The sequence below is a fragment of the Cyprinus carpio genome, chromosome A11 (assembly GCF_018340385.1).
Source record: "Cyprinus carpio isolate SPL01 chromosome A11, ASM1834038v1, whole genome shotgun sequence".
NCBI classification, from domain to species: domain Eukaryota; kingdom Metazoa; phylum Chordata; class Actinopteri; order Cypriniformes; family Cyprinidae; genus Cyprinus; species Cyprinus carpio.
Window position 1 is genome coordinate 12,240,622 of NC_056582.1, and position 26,897 is coordinate 12,267,518.

The 26,897-nt window shown below is 35.8% G+C and overlaps 1 protein-coding gene across 1 annotated transcript in view; it reads left to right on the top strand.

Moving 5' to 3' along the window:
- Positions 1–26,897, top strand: part of LOC122146596 (cadherin-4-like) — a 209,446-nt gene that overhangs the window by 160,662 nt on the left and 21,887 nt on the right. The window contains exons 6-8 of the mRNA XM_042766257.1: positions 6,655–6,810; positions 12,551–12,695; positions 17,555–17,727. Of these exons, the coding sequence (XP_042622191.1) occupies positions 6,655–6,810; positions 12,551–12,695; positions 17,555–17,727 (474 nt within the window). The remainder of the gene's footprint in view (positions 1–6,654; positions 6,811–12,550; positions 12,696–17,554; positions 17,728–26,897) is intronic.

The window sequence follows — 26,897 nt, forward strand, 5'->3', positions numbered from 1 at the left end:
GACAGTATACTCAAAAGTACACTTTTGTAACTTTTCTACATTTGAAGGGTGCATATTAGTACCTTAAGGATACATGTTATTATGTATATGTCCTTGCATATCAGTACCAGTTATTACTTTTTGTTTGTTTAGTACTGATATGCAAGGACATATACATAATAATCCTGTTAATTACCTTAAGGGTATATATTAGTTCTTAAAGGTACATATGAGTACCTTAAGTGTTCATTTTAATAAATAAAAGGTATATATAAATATTAACATGTAAGCAAATAAAAGGTATATATAAATATTAATGTGTAAGTGATGACTTCCAGATGTACTTTAGTTCCTAATGTCACCTGATTACATGAAATAATTGTCTTCGTCTTCTCTAGTCTGCTCTCAGCTTGATCTGCACATCTGAATTTGAACTTGTCCATCATCGAGACAGAACCTCCATCACTCCTGACAGGGCTTTGAGGAGATACACCATCCAGGATAAAAACGAGACCTTGATGCCTTGAGAACAGTGAGATAGCTTGTTGGGTTATCACCTTGATCTTAAACAAGAAACTATGTTATGATTCCGAGAGTTATAAAACTGACAGAAGTAGACTGCTGTCAAATTTATGGAGGGAGGAAGCATTTGATCGACACTTTTGAAAGCGACCTATACTGTAGGGTAATTTGTTGCAAACTGCCAGGTTTTTGGTCACATTCCTATGATGTAGAGAGGTTTATTGTTTATTGCTTTGAACCTTGGCTTTAAAAGATGTGACTAATCTTCTAAATGTGCACGACTATTTCCTAAAGCGTCTTGAATGGTCTGCCAAAGCAATAAGTTTCAACCGTTACACTAAAGATTTTCCAGCCACTCTTTCTTTTCTCAATAAATTCTCTACTCTGGTCTCTCACATTTTCGTTTTTGGTGCATTGCTCATCCTTTAGCATGCTGGCAGGAAGCTGATTCATTCTGGTGAATTATCTGTCTGTCTTAGGAGTATTGGACGGAAGACAATGAAACTAAACAGCAGTCCTGGTCTCCATATAGTCAGGCAAGAGCTTGTATGCTGAATTATTGAGTGTGATCGGTCTAGCACAATATGTATTTAGAGAACCTATATAAAGACACATGTACGCATTCATACATGGTTGAATAGCAGACAGCTTTGAAGTTAACCACTTTGTAGAGGACTTTGCAAGTTGCACGCTCTCTACAGAGGTTACACAAGTGCCACCATGACTGAAACCCAAAAATCAGGTGCGTGGCAGACAATAGCAGCACTAAAGGTCACTGCAAGACAAATTTACCAGCTTGACTGCAGTAAGAATACCTGACCACAGTGCTTTAGTTATCGAAGCAGCCTGTAGGAAGCTTGAGGTGGTCTGTAGGTTGGAGAACAGTGCCTGACCATCATCAGACTGCACCCATTGACCAGCTCATCAACCACCTCTCAGAGCTCTTGACTCTCATAGCCTGCTTGAATGCCTCAGGATCTCATAGGAAGAGCAGGCAGTGCCAATAAGAAGTCATAAAATGAGAGTGCAATACTATAAAATCAAGAAAAGGCCATTACTGATGGGCAGGAAATAAGAGAGGGGCCATCAAGACACTTTAGTTGAATCCAGAGAGGCCTATAGAAAAGAAACTTACTTTTTGGGCTTCAGTTGCTCTTTTCAATGAGGTCCAATAGTTTTTTTTATTAATTTTTTTTTTTTTTTTGATTTGTTGTGTTTTATTTTCACTCTCTCTCAATTTGAGTTTTCATACTTTGCCAGTCGCACATGTGAATAACTTCAAATAAATTTGTTATTCTAACGTTGTCGGTTTCATTATGCCGAATCCCAAAATGAAAAACGGCAATGCAGAGAAAAGCTAATGAAGGATTCAGTCTCTGGTGTAAAAGAGCATTACGCTGTATTTTGAACGTTTCCTGCATGTCAAGAGGTTCCTGTAGCTCAACTGATATGCCACCAGCAATCCTGCAATAACGGTTTGATTCTCAGGGAGCATAAACTGATTCAAATATACCTTGAATGCACCATCTCAGTTTGTCGCTTTGGAGATATGCATGTGCCATTTGTTAGAGTTAACATTGTGCTAATTAGTTTTTGCACCAAGCTCAACTAGTTTGACTAAAGCATGCTACTCTTTTGAAAAAGTAGTTACGCTACTAAGGCTAACAAAAGTAACTACAGCTTCATTTAAATATTTGACTATTCAACATTATAATTTAAGCAGAAAAAATATTTTTGTGGTCACATTGAGGGTTTGAATGAATTACAGGGTTCCCACAACTTTTGACCATGACTTTTCTAGTTATTCATGACTACTGGATGAGGGTTTTACAAATCTTTTTAAAGCAATAGTACTTACAAAGACCAGTTTCTGCTCTAGTCTAGTCTGTATGAATACTGTATAGCATACTGTAACTAGTAAAACTGATATTCACTGTTGAAGTTTCAGATTTTTATTTCACAAAAACTTCACATCTCTCTGCGAAAATTTCCACAGTATAATATTTTTGTTTTTTTTTTTTTTTTTTTTTAATGCTCTGTGAAAACGTGAACAAATATAATTACACTGATTACAACTAGGAAAAATATAATACCCCTAATTTAAGTTGAAAAAGTAGTAATGAACAGCATCCTTTAACTGTTCTAAATGCATTACTCTTTTTGTTATAATAAAGAAAGCCTACACTATAAGTATTTTTTAATGAAACAACTACACTGTACATTTCAATTTGTTAACTTAAAATATATTGAAAAAAAAATCTTGTTTTTACTCAGTATATTCAAGTTTTCATATGTTGGCTATTGAGGAAACTTGAATATATTGAGAAACCTTAACTAGATTTTTCTGAGGCAACAAGATTTTTTCCAAGTAAGATTAGCATTTTGAATTTTAGAGTGTGACATAATTTTGTTGGAAAAAAGTATTGTGTTACTGGAAAAGATGCACTATTTGAAAAACTACTGTCAGACTACTACTACAAAACAAATGTAGTTAATAGTGTCACTACTTGTAAAGAATTACTCCATGGCACTGGTGCTAATCCCTCACCTGACTCCATTTACTCTTTTGAAAGGGGCTCAGATACAACCTCTCCCAGGACCATAAAGTTCACCAGAAAAAGGCAGAAGTCACTCTGAACCTGCCCTAGAAACACAGCATTTATCTCCAACGTGGTATCTGTAGAAAGAGCACGTTCCTCACGTGCTAGCCATCTCCCCCCATTCACCCCGCACTCGCTGTAATTCTACAACTAACGAGTGGGAGGAAGATTTCAAAAATTGCTTTTTGTCATTCAGACGACTCAATCAAGCCCAGGGGACTTAACGAGGGCACGATCATCATTTATTCAATTTAGTATTCTAAAGAACATTCATTAAACAGGGAGTTTGGGGGGCCGGGGGTTTCAAACGTGACAAATTTTCCGTGAATTTTAAAGAGACTTTTAAATGTACAAGGGACCTTACCTCCTTGCCTCTGGGATATTTAAGCGGATGTGTCATTGGGATGGCTCGAGCAGCGAATGTTGATTCATCTGAATCAGAAAGGTGGATATTCTAGGTGTGTGTTCATGGTGCACCATGGCTTCTGAATTATTGAGCAGAAAAACTCTCTTTGATCCATGCTATGTAGCCCACATACCGATCTCTTACCTGTCAGCCACCCAGAAAGCCATTCATTTTTCAAATGTTTGCAAGGAGGATGCTGCGGTATGTTATTTTTCCTACCGCAAGAAATTTCCAATCCCTTTCGGGCTCTAAATTGATATGTAGCCACCATGTTTTTAACTGAATACAAAGAACTATTTCTAGGATTTCAGATTTGATTGCCAGTTCATGCAGGAAAGTAGTAAGATGAAAAAAAAAAAATCCTGAACTTTGATTCCTGGTTTTTGGTCTATTCGAAAAACTTTGATGTTGAATGCATGCTTGAGCTGTACTGAAAGCTACAAGGAATACATTTTATTACCAAATCAATACACTGAGTTTCAATGTCCTTAGCGGTATATCTCTTAGATGTTTTTAGCCGCTGTTTAAATAGAAAGAGAACTTTACCAAAGCATAGAGAGTGGGAGAGCGAGGTTCAGATATTGCACCGAAAGGTCATGTGTGGGAGTTCAGTGTCTGAATGAAATGAAGAGAAAGTCATCACGCTCAGTCTGCAGAATATGTTATGCAAAAAAGGACTGTAGCACGCTCACCAGTCATTTCACTTTCACGCATGGTTTCCGGACCCACGGCTCATGAAATGGGTAGGCGGGATGTGGGGTTTATATCACCCCACTAAAAAAACGCGTCAGGGTTTACATTTGATTGCTTCAGCACAAAATCCCCTCACATCAAATGTCTTGTGCATCGCAAAGCCCAGTGACACACAGAAACATGGTCATAATTTCAAATCTAGTGATATTTCATGCAGTGTTGAAAGTGGAGATAGTTATGTGGGCGCATAAACACATCTCCTGAAAGATATCTCCACTCTGCTCTCATTTTTTTGTTTTTCAGTCATATTCCTGTTTACCGAGAAGCCAGTGCACTAAAATTTGTATGGGTGGGTATTAAATAGTGAAGCTGGATGTGTAAACAAACAAACAAAAAACTAAAAAAAGACACACAAGGCATTTCTATAATTATGTGTCAGTTGAGGCACAAATATATAGCAGTTTTAGTAAGTGAATTTAGTTAACAAAATGATGTCTAATTTTATATATTAATGTTATTAAATTATTATTATTATATACGGTATTTATTGCATCAATTCTCTTTCCTTGCACATTTTGTACAGATGCCAGTAAACAAATGTCAGTCGAACCAGTTATGTTTTGGTTTCTGTCTTCTATTTATTGGTTCTGATAAGTTTATCACTTTTTAGAAAATAGAATGACCAGATCAATTGAATTTAACAGGTTTTCTTTTATCTTTTTTTTTTTTTTTTTAAATTAACGCATTAACATTATATTACACAAGTTACTTATGAGAGCCTCAATTTTTCACATCCCCAATGTCCTCGAACTTGTTACCTGCTTAAACTGTTGATTATACTGAAATTATTATTAATTTTTCTAGTCTAATAGCATGCTTTTTTATTTATGTATGTCTGATCCACTTAGAATAAAAAAGATGAGTCCATAAACTCTGTTTTGGTGTTTTATTGGACAAGCTGTTACATAAACAGTATAAACATGCTTCAATAAAATCTGTTATTATCGCACTTTTGATGAGAAGAACCATTATGAGAAACATCCTCTGTCAAACCAAAGGCATCAAGCAGATTGATATCCAGATGTTTAATGTCCCACGGTTCTGCAACATGTTTCTTGCTTCAATGCAAGAGACAGGGAAAACAGAAGAGGGAAACGTCTCTCGCATTGAGCCATGCCATGGTTAATGATGCCAGATAGAAAGACGGGAGACAGAAAAGAGATGGATGGGGGAAGAACGAGAGAGGATTGTGTATGCATCTGTTCTTTACATCAAACAGCGTTTGGAAGAAAAATACGAAGACGAGGGTTTCATACGCGGCAATGATCCAGCTTCAATTAAAAGTAGGCCAGAAATGTAACTTTTCTACTCATTATGTCAGTCAGTCATTAAATGAAAGTACATACAGTATGACTTTTTTCTCTGAAGTGTGTAATTTCTTTGACGAAAAAAGCATAATTGAAATTGCTAAAATAATGCCTGTTTTTAGGTTTCTCCCACTGTCATGGCCCTATACCCACATTTCAGTGCATGTGGTTTTATAAGCACCAGTGTTTTCAGAGAAATCAGTAGTGATTTTCTTAGTAGTGTCCTTGTGTCCACTCTTTGTGTAGTTGTCTCTGCCCATAAAGAGTAGGTATTATAACAGAAAAATATACACATCAACTTTAATAAACAATTCTATGTTGATTTATCATTCTGTTTTCATTATTCTCAGGCATTTTGAGACAGTTTGTATGGCAGGCAGTTGTCATGCAGCTGAGAGAAAGTGTCTACTAAAGCATTATCATTGTGATCAATGGCCCAGTTCACTTGGCAACTGTCAAGTATCAAACCATGATGCTGAATACTATTTACTGTTTAGGAAGTAACAGTAGCTTGACTTTGATTAATAAGCAAGCATTTTACTCCACATGTCACTGCCACATTATCCATTGTACATTTTTTAATTTCCTGATGCTACCGAAGGCTAAAGATCCGATCGTTTGTGCAGTGCAATATTGTTGTATTGTGAAAAAGCTTGGTCTTCTTTGGTATGCAAAAATACAATACATCTGATAGAACAACCATGCATTTAGTTAGTATAAAAAAATGAAATGGAGGAAACACTTTATATATATTGCTGTACAGTTGACCGTACAATCATTTTTTTTTTTTACTTCATCTGTCATTTTATAATATGGCTTATACATAACTACAGTATGTTGTTTATGCATTTATTTTTTGTGTTGTTTACTGTAATATTAATATACTTTAATGCTTGATTCAAAAGATTGTTTTATTATTTTATACAATGAATAATTTTGGTAGCCAATGTAAAATCTTGGTCCTGAAAGCAAAACCAAAGGAGAACCACTGCTCTATCTGAGAACCAAAATTGACAGTTTAAACCCATCAAAGCCTCTTGTGTTTGATTATCTATAGAACTGTACTCATCGTGTCATCTTATTGCAGATTCAATCGGACCAGGACAAAGAAATTGAGATCCGGTACAGTATAACAGGAGCAGGAGCAGACCAGCCTCCTAATGACATCTACATCATTGATCCTGTGACAGGGAAAATGTCTGTCACTAAACCTTTGGACAGAGAGGAGAGAGCCTCCTACCATGTAAGTGCACCTCTTTCCAGAGTTGGCTCGGAAAGATCATTTTTGCCCTATACAGATCCTTTTTAAAGTGGAACAGGCCTCAACCCATTTAAGAAACATGCTCCAGTTTGCAAGAGTTTATGGCCTTTTGCCAGTCGTAAATTAAACTAAAACTGAAGGTTTTTTTTTTTTTGAAGGCAGATCCCAAAAAGTGTTTGGACACTTAAAAATGCCTTTATGTTATTGAACAAAATAACAAAATTCATTCAATAGACAAGATTTTTTTTTTTCAGACTTAGTTCAACATGTTCTTGTGTCATTTCTGTGAATGTGCAATATATATATATATATATATATATGTGTGTGTGTGTGTGTGTGTGTGTGTGTGTGTGTGTGTGTGTGTGTGTGTGTGTGTGTGTGTGTGTGTGTGTGTGTGTGTGCGTGTGTGTCCTATGCCTACATATGGCTGACTTTCATTAATTTACAAAATTTTAAAACAAGTAACTTTTGTTAAAACTTTTCCAGGACTAACCACATTTTCTGAGATAACAAAGGGTAATTTTTTTGAGGATGTATGAAGTTTTTCTAAAGTTCACGGTTTTCCAAACAAAATTTGAGTTCCAAAAATTCATACAACCAAAAAGTGTCCAAATACTTTTTGCCTTCATTTTGAACAATACACTTCTTCTACTCTAATGAATGTCAATTTGTGAAATGTTTTGATTTAAAAGTGTGTTTTTTGCTATGTAGATCATTACAAGAAATAGCTTTTGTTTTGATACTTCATGTAATGCAAATACATTGTGGCTCAAGTGTAATCATATAAACTCCAGTTTGAATGAATATTAATATCTCTTGGCTGTTCAGGATAACTTTTAATCAGGACTCAAAGGCCTACAAACTCAGAGATCTGACTTGATTGCGAACCTGATTGGTTCCAGAAAGTTCTAGCCATCAAAACAAGTGCAGTTGCCTTGTCAGCCTTTTTAGACATCGAAGACAAAGGTACAGACTTAGTAAAGTTACTGCTTGTTAAGCAAAGTTTGGAGAAATCTTAAGATCCATACTTCATTGTGCAATTAAGTCTATTCAAACTGCTTTCAATGCATTAAAAACAAATTGTTTCGGACCCTCTGGCTGGCATCACTTGTTAAGGGTGCTTTTTTATTTTGTTTTTGTTCCATTATTCTGTTTATGTGGCTCTTTTCCTTATGAATAATGTGAAGAAGAAAAGCCAGAGACAAAGAAAAGAATTGCTTTGACACGTCAGGTTTTTTTTTTTTCTTTTTTCAGTCAAACTGTCAATTAGACGAAAGTTCAGTAGCAATGTGCAGATGAGAGATGGAGAGAAAGGGAATGAAATAGTCTGGAAAAGAAGTGTTGAATTGTCACAAGTGATGAGTATGCAACTCCCAGTGCTTTAACTCAACTGGGGAATCAAATCAAACAGCGACCCTGCCCCCTTATGTTTCTGCCTGTCACCCCACCTCTGTCACAAGTGGGCTGCCAGCAAGCCTTCCCTCCGCCACATCTTCCCCTACTGTCACTCTCTCATGTGCTCCTAACACAACACATTGCTTTTGATTCTCACAGTTGTTCCTTACAATTAACTGCCTCTGTATCTTATATCTTTTGCAAGAATTGCCAGTAGGCCCTTAGTATATATTTAGATCGGCTATAAAACGAGGTCTTCTCTGTTTGCGGCTCCTACTTTTAACTTATGGCTCCCTTTCTCTCTCACTCTGTCTCTTTTCTCTTAACTCTCCGGTCCATTGAGCAGTAGATGATGTGGCACTGTGCGTCTACCTATCAGTCTAAATTACGGCTAGGCTTGTCTCACCAGGAGTGTGTGTAAGTGTGTGTCTGCATATCTGAATAAGTCAGCACCCACGGTGGTTAAGTTAGCTGATGTGTGTGTGTGTGAGTGCATACATTTTCTAAACATAGTGAGCTGCCTATGGAGGCATTGTACTATGGAGGCTGTCAAAAAAAAAAAAAGTAACTTAATTACGCTGTCGCTTAATATACCACATTCGGGTCAAAATCAGAGGTGACACTGCATAAATCCTCTGCATAGAGTGCATTTTGACAGACTAAGTAAAAGAATAAATACACATATTTAATATATATTACTGGTCAAAAATATGCAGTCCTTAATGTCACATGATCCTTCAGAAATCACTCTAATATGTTGATTTGGTGTTCAATTATTATTAGTAATTATTGGTCTCCTTTATTAATTATGGTCATTATTTATATCAATCTTGAAAACGAAAAGTTTTTGCTGCTCTTTATTTTTCTGATATATTTTATCAGCTTTTTTGGTGAATAGAAAGTTCAAAAGAACAGCATTTACTTAATCTTTAAATCATTATAAATTATTTACTGTCACTTTTGATCAATATAATACATCTTTGCTGAATAAAAGTATGATTTTTTACTTTAAATTAATTTTACTTCTTTAAAAACATTTCTGAATAGTAATGTTTATTGGTTTTCACAAAAATATTAAAAAATATAAATATAGAAAATCATCCTTTTAAATTATAATATAACACCACAAAATAATTTACTACATTATTTTCAAAAAAAAAAAGTATTGTAAAAAAAAACATTCCAAAAAAAAAAAAGAAAAAAAAAAAAACTATTCCAGACTTTTAAACCGATTGTGTTCATCTGTCTGTTTTTGTATATTATTATCATTAATAATAATAATAATTATATATAGTATATAATTGAATGTCAATTTATATATAATTGGTTTAAAACTTAGGATTATATAAAATAACACCTTGTGTTTTGTGTTATTTATTTATTTATCCATGATTGATTGATTGATTAAATGATTGTGCATGATCTGTATTTGTATAAGAAATATGTAGGCAGACATATGATCTACTGAGACAACTCAGTAGGTTTTAATAGGAAACAAAGCTTATACGATTGTGTGTGTGTGTGTGTGAGAGAGAGAGAGAGAGAGAGAGAGAGAGAGAGAGAGAGAGAGAGAGAGTGAGAGAGCATTAATGCATGTTTACGTTCAGTTAGACATTGCCTGCAGTTAGTGAGTCAGGACGATAGGCGTATGAGCACTGTTAAGGTTAAGTGGCCCCTCGGGTCTTGTGCGACGGTTAGCTTATGCAGCCCCTCTGTTACTCACCATATCCATATGACTCCTCATATCTGATATCTGCTCACAATTTGCACTCTAACTCTGCATGTTCTAGTGCAGAAAGCCCAGTTTTATACTCAAGGCTTTTGACGTAATGTATGAGGAGGTTGATTCTGTTAGAGCCTTCCTGATTAGAATACAATGCTTTTTATCAGCTCATCACAGGGGCCAGAATTGGTATCTCCAGTGCTGCAACTGAACACAGTCATGAACTTATTACAAGGACAATCCCCCCGGAGCAACCTGAGGTTAACAATGGTGATGGCTCATAATTAACAACAATTGTGTTAACAATAGTGATGACTCCCTCATCACAGAAACCAAACCAGCAGCTGGCTATTTAAAGCTGAACTTTAAGTCAGCATGAATTGAAAATAGAGTAGATTAACTTTCATAATTCATACGTGTGGTCTTATTGTTTAATATTCATCAATGAATGTCATTGCAAAGATAAAAATGGAATTAAAAATATTTTAAAAGAAAATGTACATTTACATTTAAAAGGTTTCAAAATAGCTCACCAAGGCTGCATTTATATAATCAAGTAAAGACAGTAAAACAGTAATATTGTGAAATATTAGTCCAATTTAAAAGCATGAATTTGAAATATATATATATATATATATATATATATATATATATATATATAGTTTTTTTTTTTTTTTTTTTACAAAAGTCTGTGCTGTCACTTTTGCAAAAGTAGCCCTATTTAGTTACTATTGTAGTTAATTCAGTTTGCCTTTCTCTCTTTTTTATTTATTGGCTTTGTTGTCTTTATTTGACAGGATAGTGGAAAAGTGGCAGGAACATACAGGGTCAAATCTCCAACATTATGGAAGTAAAATAGGTTGCAGATGCAGTTTCATTTTGGCATAAACCACTGCAGCTCTTGGATTTTTGATGAACTTGGGATTTTGATATTTTTTGTTAAACCTACACAACAAAAATAAGACTACATTATGAATAAATTCACTTTTAAGTATTTCTCAAAGTTTCTCCATGATTGGCCCAGAACTGTTAAAACCTCTAAACAACAAACAAGCTCAGGTGTCTCATTAAAGCAAGGGAAGTTGTTTTCACTCACACTATTGATTGTGTTTTGTTTAAAAGTGATTCAAATGATGACAACTTTGATATATTAATGATAATGATGCAGAGGTACTGTGAGGGTACAGTAGACTAAAAAAGCTTGAAAAACACTGCCCTATCCTAACAATGGCCATGGCAAATGTGCTGCAGGCATGAGACTGACCTTCTAGCGCTTTCTGTGGTTTGTAGTTTTCCCTCATTTTATGAGTTTCCAGTTGTTTTTCTTCACTGCCCACAAGTCTCCCACCACAAGAGTGTGTTGCAGAATTTAAGAGCTGATGGCTTTGACACAGTGGCAAGAGAAGAACATAAACAAAGGGATGAAGAACTAGAGAAGGATTCTCTGATTCTCAGCCCATCTCTATCTCTCTCTCTCTTTCTCTCTCTCTCTCTCTCTCTCTCTCTGTCACTCTGTCTCTGTCTAGCGTTTTGGTTCTCTCAGCTTGCATGTTAATAATGCCATTAAGCCACACATTTGCAGTCCGCACACTCTCATGGGTCGACAGATCAAAGATGCTGTGTCTCCGCCACTATCAACAGACAATCTCACACATATCTACATGCTCTCACACACAGCCGCCTCACCAACCCATAGAGAATGCTAAGCACAGTTGCTGAGGAAACAGATTTGTTTGCTTGACAGTTAGTTTTGCCGTGCACAACAAAAACCTGTCGTCTTAGGTGATATTAAATGAGAGCTTTTGGTGGCAGGTGTCGTATTACTGCAGAAATGCATATAGAATCTCGATGTTCCCGTGTATAGCGTATGGAGCAATGCAACTCTCTTATTTGGGATGTAATTCTGGGAAGGGATTTTAGGTTAATAGTTTTATTTAGTGCCTGTGCATGTAATTCTGTAGTGAATAAATTCAAAGAAGAGAATTTGGAGTTAATCCATTCTTAAACTTTTCCTCTATCCCTCTCTTTTTCTCTCTCAATCTCTTTTTTGTTTCTCATTTCCCCCTCCCTTATTCCATCTCCTGTGGGAATGTTCTATCACTAAAACAACTATTTTATTTTTAAGGGGTTGTTTATCTGACTTAAAGAAAGCTTTATCTAGCCTCACACACTTTTTTAGAGATCTAAGCAAAATAAGCTTTGTGTGTGTGTGTGTGTGTGTGTGTGTGTGTGTGTGTGTGTGTGTGTGTGTGTGTGTGTGTGTGTGTGTGTGTGTGTGTGTGTGTGTGTGTGTGTGTGTGTGTGTGTGTTAAGCTAATCTCTAACTCACACTCTGTTCCTCTGGAAATCCTCTCTGAATAATAACTTTTAGATAGGAACAACGCAATGCCTTCCCACTGGATCCTGTATCTAACATATGAAATATGAATGCAATTTCCATTTGGTGAATCCACTGAGCACGCAGAGATCTTTAAAGCCACTGAGTTTCTTAAATCTGATTTAATATCAGTGCTGTGCTTTCCACAGAAGCATCTGCAGTCGGTGAAGTTATGTGTGAATTATGACATGTTAATTAATGTGCTTTTATTGTTGTCTCATCCACAGCTCAGAGCCCATGCAGTGGATATTAACGGAAACCAAATGGAGCCTCCTATTGATCTGTACATTTATGTCATTGACATGAATGACAACAGACCTGAGTTTAAGAACCAGGTCTACAACGGATCAGTTGCTGAAGTGTCCAAACCAGGTGCGTATGCTGTGATGATATGTTTCACATTTCTGGTGATAAAAATTACGAAATCATCATTACTTATGACATCACTAATATATTCACAGTCAACATTAAGATCACTCCTAACTTTGTGCTGAGGTATATTATACCATATTTATTACTATTTGTTAATCATATTTAATTATGATGTGCAATGATATATTTATTTTTTTATAATATTATGTGTTTATTAGTTGATATGTGTAGAAGTAGTAGTAATAATAATAATAATAATAATTATTATTATTATTATTATTATTATTATTATTGGGATTATTATTTTAATAATTTATTAAAACATGTTTATATGTAAATTCTTTATGATGATGATGATGATGATTACTTACAACTTTATGCATGGGTATATTGTGCCATATATTATTGATTTTAAATCTTATATAACTTTATAAATGTGTGCGCACACACACACACACACACACCTATACATACACACATTTATTTATAATTACTTTGTTTTATGTATTAATAATATTTTGTATTATTATTTATATAATATATAGACATTTCATATACTGTGTGTTTCCACATACTTCTTAATGTCGCACAAAGGTGAAAAAAATACAATTTCTAAATGTATTTACATAGAATCACAATCAGAAAAAAATGATCTCATGTATGCTCAGAATTTTGATTATGGATTTGCGTGCACAGCGGACAATAAACAAGATGTGCACTGATTGTAAGTTTTTTGTTTTACTATTTCAAGTTTTTTGTTTTACTATTTCAAGTCAAACAATGGAATCTTATGTTTTCCCTTGATGATTTATTGAATTCCCCAAGTGAATCAGCCCTTACTATGAACACATTTTTGTGCTTTCTGAACCGGCATTCCTGTTGTGTCTAACAAACACAGGTTCAGTTTCTCCCTTTATTCTCCACCTCTTCGGGGTGTTAGCCGTCAGTGTCGACTCACTGAGCAGCCAAAGCATAGACTGTGAGTCAGATTGTGTCCAACTTCTGTAATGTTACGGCCCAGAAAGCTTGCCTCTGAGGACAAAACTTTAGTCTTTATTTTGTTGAGCTCTCCACACAGAAAACTTGATTCTCATGGGAATTCATAAACAAGGAGAAAAAAAACAAAAAAAAATACTGCACAATATTTTCTGTTTCCCTTCAGTAGAGCATGGGTCTGTTCCATGCCAAACAAGCACTGTAAATTATCCATGGAAAACGGACTCGTTACAGGCTGTTCCATTATCCCTCTGCTGTCCATGAGGACATCCTCCATGTTTCACATGAATTAAAAACATGACATTCTCTCAAATTCAAGCTAAACTCATCTCGAGGCTCTCATGAGACCCCAGTTAATCTCAGTGCCTTGAAAATGGCAATGCCAATATTTGCCGTTGATATTCTGCGATCACAAGGATTAAATTACAGCAGATGTGTTGTATATTTTAAACGTGAACGTTGAAGAAACATGTTTATCAGTTTAACTCACCAAAGGAAGCTTAGACCAAATAGATGCTCATATCAGAGCGTCTCTGAAGTATTACAGCAGATTTTCCATCAGCTCCTGCACTACAGGCCGCGTTCAAAGAGGAGCATGCAGGGAAGTGTCCTTATCACCAGCCGCAGATGTATGTGATCTTATCAGATCATTTCAACAGAGGGATCCATCTTTAAATGATACATTACTGATTTCATTGCCAGCCAAAATACCTATTTGGAGGTGTAGACACATAGAGTAATTGAATTGTGTCCATTGCTGCCTAAACACAAGTAATCACCCAATTACTGCACATTTAGAAGACTGATCCAATTTAAGTTTAATCCAATTCAGCTGTGATTCAGACCTGGATCAAATTAAACTGTTTAGTGTGAATCCAGACATCCATTTTTCCCTCTCATAATTGTTGATTTATTGGCATGACTGTGAATAATACAAGTAAGAAGTAAAGTAATATTATTTTGTTCTTCCTGTCAAGTCAAGTCAGCATTTCTTTTCCTTAAAAATGTTTATACAAGTCTTACAGGTTCTAGAACAATTTTTTACTTAAAACTAATTATTTAAAATTATATGACATGCACAGATTGTCTTCATTAATAGTTTTTTTTTTTAATTTTTTTATTACAAGCATTGAACATTCAAAGCTTTAAATTTCTAAGAAACAGAATGTTAACAATTAAGACTAACTAAAAGAAATATATATATAAATAACGTAGTCTTTATAAGTATATATTTTTTGTGAATTATCTAGTTTTAGTAACAATCTATTAAGGCAGCTTCACAGTTCTCACATTCTCAAAAAAGTCTCTCAAAGTGTTCTTGTACTTTTCACAATAATTAATCCTAATTAGATTTTTTTTTTTTCTTTAAAACCTGTTTGTGTGCCAAAAAGTCAGCTGCACCACCCAATGACAGTGTTTAGAAAACTCATATTTCCAACAAAAAAAAAAAAATTCTCTTTTTTTTTCCTGCCATTAATTTTTTTTCTCTTTTTTTTCCTGCCATCTTCAAACTATTCTCTGTTGTTTTGCATTTTACTGGCCTCAAAAATCAACACTGTGATCCTGCCTCATATTTTAGTCAGATGTATCCTTGTTTACTTGGCTTTCTGTTCTTTTGCCTAAATAACCAATGACAAGGGGATATTTTCACTGTCTGTTGCAGAAAAAAAACAAGCCACAGCAAAAGAGTGGCATGGCTAGAACATTCCGTTTCACACTTCCTGTTCACACGGCCGATAAGGAAATATGCTAACAGTGGACGATAGGACGCTACTCAAGGCTCAGCCTCAGACAGCTGGCCATGGGGGTTAATTAGGCCCTGACGTCCATGCACAGGAGAGGAGAAGAAAGGGAAAGAGAGCGCTGAGAGGAGAGAGGAATGTTTCAATCAGTTTAATGGACTTAAAGTAGGTGTCTGCCTCTGGCTCTTTTTTGCAGGAAAAGTCATTTGCCTCTTCATAGTCCTCAAAGGACTCCATATGGCTACAGCCCTGACAAAACAGATTTGCTTTGAAAGCCTCACCATGAGGGTGGTGTGAGACAGTGCTGAGTGTAATCTGCACTGGAAAACGGAGTGATAACAGCTTGGAGGACTGGTTTAGTCTGGCTAGCAGCTTGTCTCGGACGGACAGTCAAGTATAGAGAGCTTTTATGTCATATTTTCTATGTAAGCACGTTGTGATCTAACCGTACCACAAGTAACTGAAAATTGGGACAAAGTGGCAGCTAGATGGATTTTGCATGTTCGTGTCCGAAAAGAATACTTCACATTGGACAGCCTTGAATTGGTGGGTGGGGTGATTCGAAAGGATACATCGCTTTCAACCGAGTCGGTGCTGCAAGAGTTGGTTTCTATTCTCAGGCTGGTTATGTTAAACTTGTTAAAACTAATGACTCCCCAATTTCTTATATACCTGTGAAAGAGAGAGTCTCCCGACCAGTACGCGTCTAATGAAAGGAGGAATTTTGAGCTTCAGTGGTTTAAGTCGAAAAGCAATTACAGCATTGAATTAGTTTTCAAATTAAAAAGCAATTGAAAAGGCCCAGGGGTTAACTGTTTCCTGCACGGTCATCTCTCTCACTTTTAAAAATAAAGAGCATTTAATCCCGTTACAGAATGGCACTCATTGAAAATTGAAGGCGACAGAGTTGACATGCAACTCTTTTGTCTTCTTCATCCCTCCACATGTGCTTGCTCACTCTCTGGTTGTTCAAAAATTTATGTAGCCCTATCAGAAGAGGGCTTAATTGTTTTTCTTCTCCCTTCGCTCATTTCTTCCTTTTCCTCTTTCTCATGGGGCATAGTGACAGATTCTGCTCTGAAACTTAATGAACTTTGAAATAGAACTCTCAGCCACAATTATCCCCTTATAGGTGTGTTGTCACAAAATGATGGCACTCCACACAATTACAGCAGGGCTGAAGAAACCCGCAAATGTGTAAGGTGTGGCTAAACGTGCGGTCGCCCACCTCAGACCAGCTTTCTGGGTCGCCATGGCCATTAATATTAAATGACAGAAGTGACTGGAACACAGGAGTGACAGAATGACATTAACACAAAATGACAGGGTGACATTTTGCCCACATCGCAAGGAGGTTTATCCTCCGTTTCTCTATTTGGAGGCCCCTAATTGCTCACTCACATTTGAGATGGTGTGAGACAAGCTCTCAGAAATCGATAAACATGTTTTGGGGACTAAAGGCCATATGGACCCCCACCCACATCATACGGCACCTGACGCCTTGCTCTCACACAAACACATTTCACACTCATACACACCCAGCCTCCAAACCCAGCATATTTATTATATATATAATAAATAATAATATATACTGTATAATAAACTTTTTTTTTTGAATATTAAATGTTATATAAATAGATATTTAATTTAACTTACAATGCATTTAATAAAAATTATTACATTTAATAAAATCATATAATAAAAAAATAAATAAAATAAACACTAAAACTTTAACAAACATTTCTATAAGTAATTTAATTATGAGTGCCCACTGCCCGCACAGCTATAGCAAGACTGAGGGATAATGAAAATGACAGAGGCAAGAGAGGCAGACAGACCCTCATTACCGAACAGATTTTGTATGGATAGCAGAATCAGAAATGAAGAAGATGAGACAGCTTAGGTGAGAAAGACCCTGGGATCAAGATGTGACGTTTGGACATTGCTCTGACACAGGGGGCAGCACAAAATGATAGAATCACTGATCAAATAGCCACCGTTTGTGCATGTTTGTTCTCAGCGACTCAGACAAACAAGCACAGCTGCTTTGTGACAGAAACGGAGTGATTATGCATGCATTGGTGTTTTGATTCACACTTGTTTACCCCTCTTCCTCTCCAGGCACTTCTGTAATGCAGGTAACGGCCTTTGACGCAGATGACAGCACCACGGCAAACGGGCTAGTGCACTATCGCATCCTGAGCCAGACGCCACACATCCCCATTCCTAACATGTTTACTATTAACGGAGCCACGGGAGAGATCAGCACCATCGCTTCAGGCATTGACAGAGAGGTCAGTTATGTCTCGTTCATGGAAAAGCAAGCATGCTTCCAAGAAGCTGCTTCCATTTGATTTTTCTTTCAAAGAACTGTTGATTAGTGTGTGTAATGCATTTGGAGTTCTCATGGGTTTGAGTACATGAGTGTGCGTGCTTACACAAACCTTGCTATTCCATGAAAAGTGTTTGTCTCGGCCTACCTTTCTGTCTCCCTGCGTTAGAAAATAATTAGTTCTCAGCTATGGTGTGTTTGAGCATACTTGGTGTGGATGGTCCCTAGTTTCCTGTGAACAACATTGTGAAGAGACATTCTTGCACTGTAACAAACAGCGCTTTAAGAATCAACTTAATGATCAGTCTGTCCTTTGAGCTGTCTGTGACCTTTTCAAGTTGAAGAGCAGTTATCTGCCCTCCCAGAACACCCCATCAGAGTAGGACAACAGTCACCGCTTCAATAGCTAAGATGCTGAAAATGCTGCATAAATGCTTTGCTGGATTTCAGAATGCATAGTATCTGTCTTATATAGTATTGTGGATTTTTGCATTTTTTTGTGTTCTTTTTTTGGGGGGGGGGGGGGCAATATCAAATATGCTCTATGGAAAAATTAGGTGGTTCTCAACCAGGGGTGTGTTTCCCAAAACCATAGTTGCTAACCAACTAAGTTGCTAACCTAACTTAGTTAGCAACTATGGTTTTGGGAAACGCACCCCAGGGTGCCTGACTTAAAAGTATTTAAAATAATTAATTATTATTAATGTATTAAAATAATTTACATTCAATCTGAATAAAATGCTGAAAATAAACACACAAAAAAATCAAGATATTAATGGAAATGGAATTTCTTTTTACGTTCCCTCAATAACTAATGTTTTTAGTGAATAACACAGTTCTGAATAACTTCTGGAATCACAAAAAGAATTGTGCTTAATTTATTTTATATATTAGATTAATTAATTATTAGTTAGTTAAGCATATCAGTAAAAATGTTTGTAAACAAGCAGCTTTGTCATATTACAGTGGAAATTTTGGAAAATTCTTAGCATATCTTTGATTATTGTGTAGGAAAACAGGATTAAAAAAGGTTGAGAAGCACTGGTCTAATGTTATGTTTTGTACCCCACTGACTTTCATTGTTTAAATAAAAAGAGTTCCTCAAACAGGTTTGGAAGACAATGCTGCAACATGAACACACACATGCACACAAAGACAGAAACTTTTATGATCCTCAAAATTTATCCCGGCACCTGATTTAATTTCATACTGAAATAAACTATGTGCTTGATTCCCAGGATAGTGTTTATTTCTCATGCTCGGTAAAGGTATGCAAATTGGGTTTCAGCCTCTGAATCATTTCTGGGATTTTCTAGCTTGTCCTCTGTTGCACAACAGAGATATGTACATGCTCTCAAGTCTTGTTATACTTATTATTTCCAGCTCCACCTAGAATTAATTCAGCTAATCATTGGGGTCTTCTTAGTGTCTATTTTAGAATGCAGTTGACTTCATTTTCAGTACATGCATGCATTCACATACCCACACAAATGAACTCTATGGGTCATGGGAACAGCTTTCCCATAACTCATCTGAGTCTCAGAGCCTGACCCTTCCCACCAGACGTGTTCTGCTGTTTAACCTCTTCATTAATCCCCCTCTCTATCGCTCTAGCAATCCCTCTTTCTTACGCACACACAGACAAACACAAGGACACACACAGTTGTGTGCTCCTCCTTAACCTCCCTCTGCTCCACTAATGAGGAGGGTCATTCAGAGGTCCATTCAATTTATCCCAGAATGCTTAAGCGGACCTGTGGGGAAATCTTTCTACTTCCCCTTTATCTCTCCATCCTACGTGATCCCTTGCTTTCTTGCCACAGATTCTAGTCCCATTCTCATTAGTGTCATATTAAAATATTGAAACATTTCTAGTTGTAGTAACTGGAGACCACTCTGTGTGTTTCCACAACTAAAGAATAATTGATGATGATGATGATGATGATGATGATGATGATGGTTATCATCATCATCATCAGTTACGCTTTAGTGACAGAACTATTAGTTATTGTATTAATACATTTATTATTATTATTATTATTGTAATCATCATAAGTGTAGCTATTATCAGTTGCACTTTAGTGCCGGAACTATTTGTTATATAAAAAATACTTTTATTTAATAATAATAATAATCATTTCACTCCATTTAAACAGTTGTTGTTCTAACAAATTATTGTTAGTAAATTACATATTAAAGGTTAATGGGTTGTATCAAATCACTTTTGGTGGCCTTTTTATTAAAATAAGCTACTTTGCAGTCATTGCAGTGATTTTTCAGTTGCTTAGGGAGGTTTTGGCACTACAGTTCTATTACAGTCTTCATCATCATTCCTTTGGCATCTGGTTTCACTTGGCACGTAAAGTTCTGTACCCTTCATGCCATGTTAGATGACGTTTGCTGTCATCTCAAGATATTCTATTTTCTCTCTGACAAGTTATCATAAGTCTGTACCTGGAGCAGTGACTCCTGCTAATCCAATGACTAAGACAGACTGGCTGAGACGTCTACAGGAGCATAAATGTGGGTCGTGGTACCTACTGCAGGCAGGCAATCTGTCCTCCTCTCAGGACCAGAGAGCGACCCTCATTAATCTAACGCAGTGATTGCGCTCTCTTCTACCTGTGCACTCCAATTAGAACTGGGACACACTTGTGTGTTTACAAAGCCACATCGCAAATGGAACATTTGGAAGATTTTCAACATCACATTCTCTGTCAGGCAAGATGCTGTTGGACTAGACTGAAAGAAATAGTTCACCCAAAAATGAAAATTCTGTCATTATTTACTCACCCTCATGTCGCTCCAAACCCGTATGACTTTCTGTCTTCCGTGACACACAATAGGAGATGATGGACAGAGTGTCCAAGCTTCTGTTTTCCACAAAGTGATAGTGGATGGTGATTTATACGAACAAGCTCCAAAACAACAAAAAAAAGCTTGGTGAGATACAGCAGTCTTGGCTATCATAAGAGACTTCTTTCAGAAACAAAATTAAACTTTTGAATGGTAATGTAAAAAATGTCCCTCATGTTCATTTTTGAAGAGGTGATGTGGTGGTTTTTACAGGCATTTCATGAGATCAGTTTTTTTCAAAGACTATGGAAAACAGTACTTGAAAATTGAGTTAATTGAACTGAGGCATTGCTTTTTATCCACTTAGTGTTTAGATTGGTGGGCTTGTATGAATACGCTCCTCCTGAACTTTCAGTGTTTTACCCAACGGGGGCCACATGGGAAATGGGCAGCTGTCTACACACACATATACCCATCCTAACATTTACCTCTCTGCATTGCCATCTGTCTGTTTCACATACACATTTTCTCATCAGGAGCATAATCCTCCTTCATCAGTACCTGTCATCTAATTGGAATATTTATGCAGTAATTAGTGGGTTGAAGAAGCCTGGTGCAGTCGCTTGCAGTGGTGGGAGTTCACATTCACTTGATTCCCAAAAAACCTAACAAAACCTAAAAACAAATAACCTCTCACACTTAAAACCCACATCACCTTCACACACCTCTTAACCTGCTCGCCATCACCTGTCTGATTACAGCAGCTAACAAGCAGCCCCTCTCCCCGTGTTTTTGCACCGCATGCCTTTTACTGCAACTGTCATCTTGTCTTATGCCCCTCGTGCCAAAATGTCCATCTTATGCATTTTACAACCAGCCTTCCTCATTTCTGTCATTTTATTTCTTCTCTTTTCCTTTTAATAGCACCACATGAATCTATAATATCATACAGGAATTAAATGGAATGGGATGTGTATTTTTACGGGTTTAGGAAAGACAGATTTCTGCAGACAGAAATTAAAATGAATCATTTATTCACCTTATATTGTTCCAAACCATTATGACTTACTTTTTTTTCTCTGAACCACAAAAGGAGAAGTTTGGAAGACTGTCCATGTTCCTCATTCTATTACAATGAAAGTGGGTGGGGACCACAGTCAAGTTTCAAAATGACAAAAGGCATTCACTAAAATAAACATTGATAGTTTAACATTTGAAAATTAAGATATCAAGACAATTATTGGCGTTGTAATTTTACTTTTGTACTGTAAAATAAAATAATTGCAATATTGTTTTTCTATCCACCTTTTTCCTGAGTCACAGATGAGCACCGCTATGATGGATTCTAACTTCCATCTGGATTCTCTTGTCTTCCGGACATAGAAATCTATGTTAAAGCGGGATAAAAAGAACGACTTTTTCAATAACTAAATATAAAAATGTGTACAGGGTTAAGCTGTGCTGTTTTAGCTGTAACAGTTACAGCAATAAACTAAAGGAATTCATGTAAAGTACTTATTTTGCATACCAGCAAATCTGTCCATGTCCAGTGCTAATGTGCTTGCATTGCTTAAGTTAAAATACTGTGTGTGAAAAAATAAAATAAATTGTTGAAATAATATGTGCTCTTATCATTTTGTGGACAAAATCACCCTAATCGGGAACTGTATGTAGGATATGTAAGCTCATCTGTTTTCAGTGCAGCTAACCACATATTGCAACTATGACAGTTGAGTTACTGCAAAAAAATAAAAATAAAAAAAATAAAAAAATAAAAAAAGAGGGTCATTGCGAGACCTCTGCATTCAGGAAAAAGGTGGCTATTATTATTTATTGTTCCATTTTTTTATTTTGAAGTGTGCTATTACAATAGTAATATTTCTTATTTTGGTTAATATTTTATTTTGATTTAATAACAGTCATTATTATTCTTTTAGTTTTAAATGTTTTTTTTTTTTGTTTTTTTTTGCAGTAACTCAACCGTCATAGTTGCAAAGTTGCAATTTTTATTGCAGTTATGTTTTTTTTCTCCAAATTAGCTGTATTTGAAGCACAGAGTGAAATGTACTTGGAAAAGAGTAGTGGTCAACTGATACAGTGGGTATAAAAAAGAATCCCCTTAAACCCAGCTGTATTTATATCCAAGTGAAAGATATAACACCAACATGTCAGAAAAAAAAAACTGATTCACTGATCACTATACCACTATCACTATACCATCTGTCATTATTAGGCATTTTTTAATTGTTGACATTGGCCGATACATTTTTCTGTTTTTTTTTTTTTTTTTTTGTTTTTTTTTGTTTTGTTTTTTTTGTGGTTTTTTTTTTTTTTTTTTTTTTTTTTTTTTTTTTTGTTTTTTTTTTTTTTTTTTTTTTTTTTTTTTTTATTTTTGTTTTTTTGTTTTGTTTTTTTTTTTTTTTTTTTTTTTTTTTTTTTTTTTTTTTTTTTTTTTTTTTTTTTTTTTTTTTTTTTTTTTGTTTTTTTTTTTTTTTGTTTTAAGTGTCACAAGCAGGACTTATATTTTGACAGTGCAGAATTTTTCTGTTTGACCAATAAGTGTCACAAGCAGGACTTATATTTTGACAGTGCAGAGAATGCCAGCACAGTGGACAGAAGCTCCCATTCTCAGTATTCAGTAGTTTATATGGTATCGGCTTTATGTCAGCCATCGACCACTCTGCGCTCTTCAGTATTGGCACTAGCCATCAGAATATCTATTTCGGTCCACCACTAGCAAATAAAATCATACAATTTCAATAGACATGAGGATGAGTCAATGATGGCAGAATTTTAATTTATACCTGAACTATACATTTAAATCCCATGGTGCTTTTCAACCAAATGTAGCATGTTAATTTCATTTGTCAGATTATCATGGTGTTTAGTATCTGATTTGAATCACATAAAATCAAAGTGCTTAAAAGTTCTGCAGTGGCAGTGCTGTATCTTTTGTGTGTGTGTGTGTGTGTGTGTGTGTGTGTGTGTGTGTGTGTGTGTGTGTGTGTGTGTGTGTGTGTGTGTGTGTGTGTGTGTGTGTGTGTGTGTGTGTGTGTGTGTGTGTGTGTGTGTGTGTGTGTTAAAAGCCCAGCATGTCTGTCTCTGCAGTTCTGTGAATCTGTTCGAGCCAGATTGTCCAAGCTGTTGCTTTTCATTACCTGTCTCTTGTCTCTGCCAGAGGCCATGTGGTCTGTGTGCGTGCGTGCATTTGTGTCTGTGCGCTTGCCTAGTTGTGTCAGGTCTGGGTTAGAACGTGTCTACTCTGCTGCACCTGATTAGGAAATCGATCGGTGTGAAGTACATGTGTGTGTGTGAGTGCCAGTCATTCCCAGATGATCCAAAGCTTCCTGTTTGTGTGAGACGGGGAGAATCATAACTTCTGGTTGCACTCTCTCCACTATCATCTCCTCCTTTCCTTCCCCTTATCACCTCTCCTATTCCCTTTTCTCCTGAGGGAGCAAGTGAGGTGTGGGGGAGAAGTGAGGTCAGGGCCTGTTGGGCTGTGAAATGCTCCTCAGAACAGTTAACTCAAGTGTGTGAGAGTCTGTATTGGTGAAACTCGTCTCTTGCTGGATCTGCTCTCAAGTCTCAGAGATCCTGCCAGTTGTCCTGAGGTGTACTTGTTTTACATTCTCTTCAGGACTGGGAATGTGTTTAAGCTCATCTCTTGGTGTCACGTTCTCCATTCCTGAAGCCGGCGCTGCATGAAAAGTATGCCAGATTAATTACACACTGATTTGTTTCTCTTGTTCTCTGCAGAGCATAACCAGAGGAGACAGTATTGATATTTCATTATTGTGTTAATAAAGGTCAGCCGCTATTGACTTCTCATTAATTGAGCCGAACTGGGCAATATTAACAAGAAGACGCAGGTTTTAATGAGTCTCAGTGTGTCCTCAGTACTCTGCGGTTCTTTAAGTGCCATAAAACCGTGAGCGCTCCTCTGAGGAGTCCCTGACCTGCTTCTTAAATACAGCTACCTGAGGGAGAGTGAAATATGGATGGGTAGACAGAAAGATCAAGAAAGAAAGCCTCTGAAAGACCTGTCCAGTCATTCAGTTAATTAACAAAAAGTTGAATGAAGGTTCCCGCTAAGGAAACTGATTTCAGACAGGCTTCCAGGCATTATAAGGTCACGTCCATTGAGCTAGAACAAATTCAAATGAGCATTATAAATAACCAAATGAATATTTATTGACTACCATAAATATTTCCCATTAGAAATGGAATCTGAAGTTGGAAAAAAGGAAATTTATGAATTAATTTACTTTAAACCTTCCACACTTCCACCAACAGCTGTGGGAATTTCATAGATAGAGAAGGATAAATGCTATGCTGCCCTCAACAGACTAAATTAATGCATCTTAGTAGACAGTGTGATTTTGTACATGCCTTGATGCCTTCTTTCTTCCTTATACTGTATATGAAAGCTTTTTTTTAATCCCTAGTGAGCTCTCTACTAAGGCATCTTAACTGAAATGGATAATCATAGATGATCGATTTGTAACTCTCTGGTGCACCCACTCCATGTGTTATATAAATAGCGCTTAATATTTTTTCATATTGATTGTAGTTAATATATACACTACTGTTCAAAAGGTTTTTTTGTTTGTTTGTTTGTTTGTTTGTTTTTTAATGCCCCTATTGTGTAATTTTTAAGGTTCCTAATATTGTTTTAGAAATCTCCTACAATAGGTTTACATGCATGCAAGGTTAAAAAACGCTTCAGTTTTTTCAAAATATGTGTTTAATATCACCTTATTTTCCAAAGAATGTCAAATGATTTGTTCAAATTAGTTCTAAGATTCAGTCTCTCTAAACCCCTCCTTTCTGTGAGCCTACTCTGCTCTGATTGGTCAGATGGCCCAGTCTGTTGTGATTGATCTACCGCCTACAACACATAAAGGAAACGATTTGCCAATTGCCACAGTTCTGTATTTTGAATGCTCAGTAGAAAATATAAACAACTATTATTCATCATACTTTACAGGTTGTCATTCAGTGGAGCCAGCTGGTCCAAATAAACTGGGTACAGAGCAATCTATCAAGAGCAAGCACTTTGTCAATCGCACGTTAAACTCCCCGAGATTAAAGAAGCAGTCGTCAGTAAAATGACTGGAACACAAAAAAAGATTGGGCTCATACTGGTGTGGTACAGTGGGGAAAAAAAAAAAAAAAATGTATATATATATATATATATATATTAATATATATATATATATATATATATATATATATATATATATATATATATATATTAACCACTGATTCTTTCCAGCCTCATCCTTTGGAAGTGAAAATAAAATAATTTACTTTCCCAGCGTAGAACACAGCATGTTCTCAACATGATGTTAACCACACAAATAGGCTGCAGTGTTTGAGGGCAGGTCAAGTTCTTCACGGGCACGGCCGGCCAGCGTAGAACATAAGCTAGCATTATGCAGATGTGTTACCCCATGACATGATAGCCATCATGGAATTGTGAGTCGAATTACTGAAGACTCATTTAGGCTGTTCAGAGTCCATTGTTTCTTTTGGGAGACAATAACTTTATTTATTGTGCACTTTCAGCTTTACAACTTTGCAGGTCTTTTACATTCACATACAGCTACATTACACACTGCATGAAAGGCAATATCCGAAATGCCATAATAGGGGCACTTTAAGAAATTAATATTCAACAAAGATGTGTTAAATTGGTCAAAAGTGGCAATAAAACATTTATAATGTTACAAAATATTTCTGTTTCATATCAATTCTGTTTGTTTTGAATTTCCTATTCATCAAAGAACCCTGAAAAAAAAATTGCATTAGGGGAACACAAAAAATGTAAGCAGCATAACTGTTTTCAACATTGATAATAATTTTTAAGTTTAAGTTTATTGAGCAGCAAATCAGCATATTAGAAATGTTTTCAACATTAATAATTATATTTAAAAAAAAAAAAATGTTTCTTGAACAGCAAGTCAGGATCTAAAATGATTTCTGAAGGTTCATGTGACACTGAAGACTGGAGTAAAGACTGCTAAAAATTCAGTTTTTCCATAACAAGAATAAATAATACATTAAAATATATTAATATAGAAAATACTTATTTTAAATTGTAATAATGTTTCAAAATATTACAGTATTTTTTACAATGTACTGTATGTTTTGGTCAAATAAATTTATATATATGTATATATATATATATTAGGGCTGTCAAATGATTAATCACGATTAATCATATCCAAAATAAAAGTTTTTGTTTACATGATATATGTATGTGTACTGTGTATGTTTATTAGGTAAATATAAATACTCACACATACAGTATATATTTTTTAATATTTACAT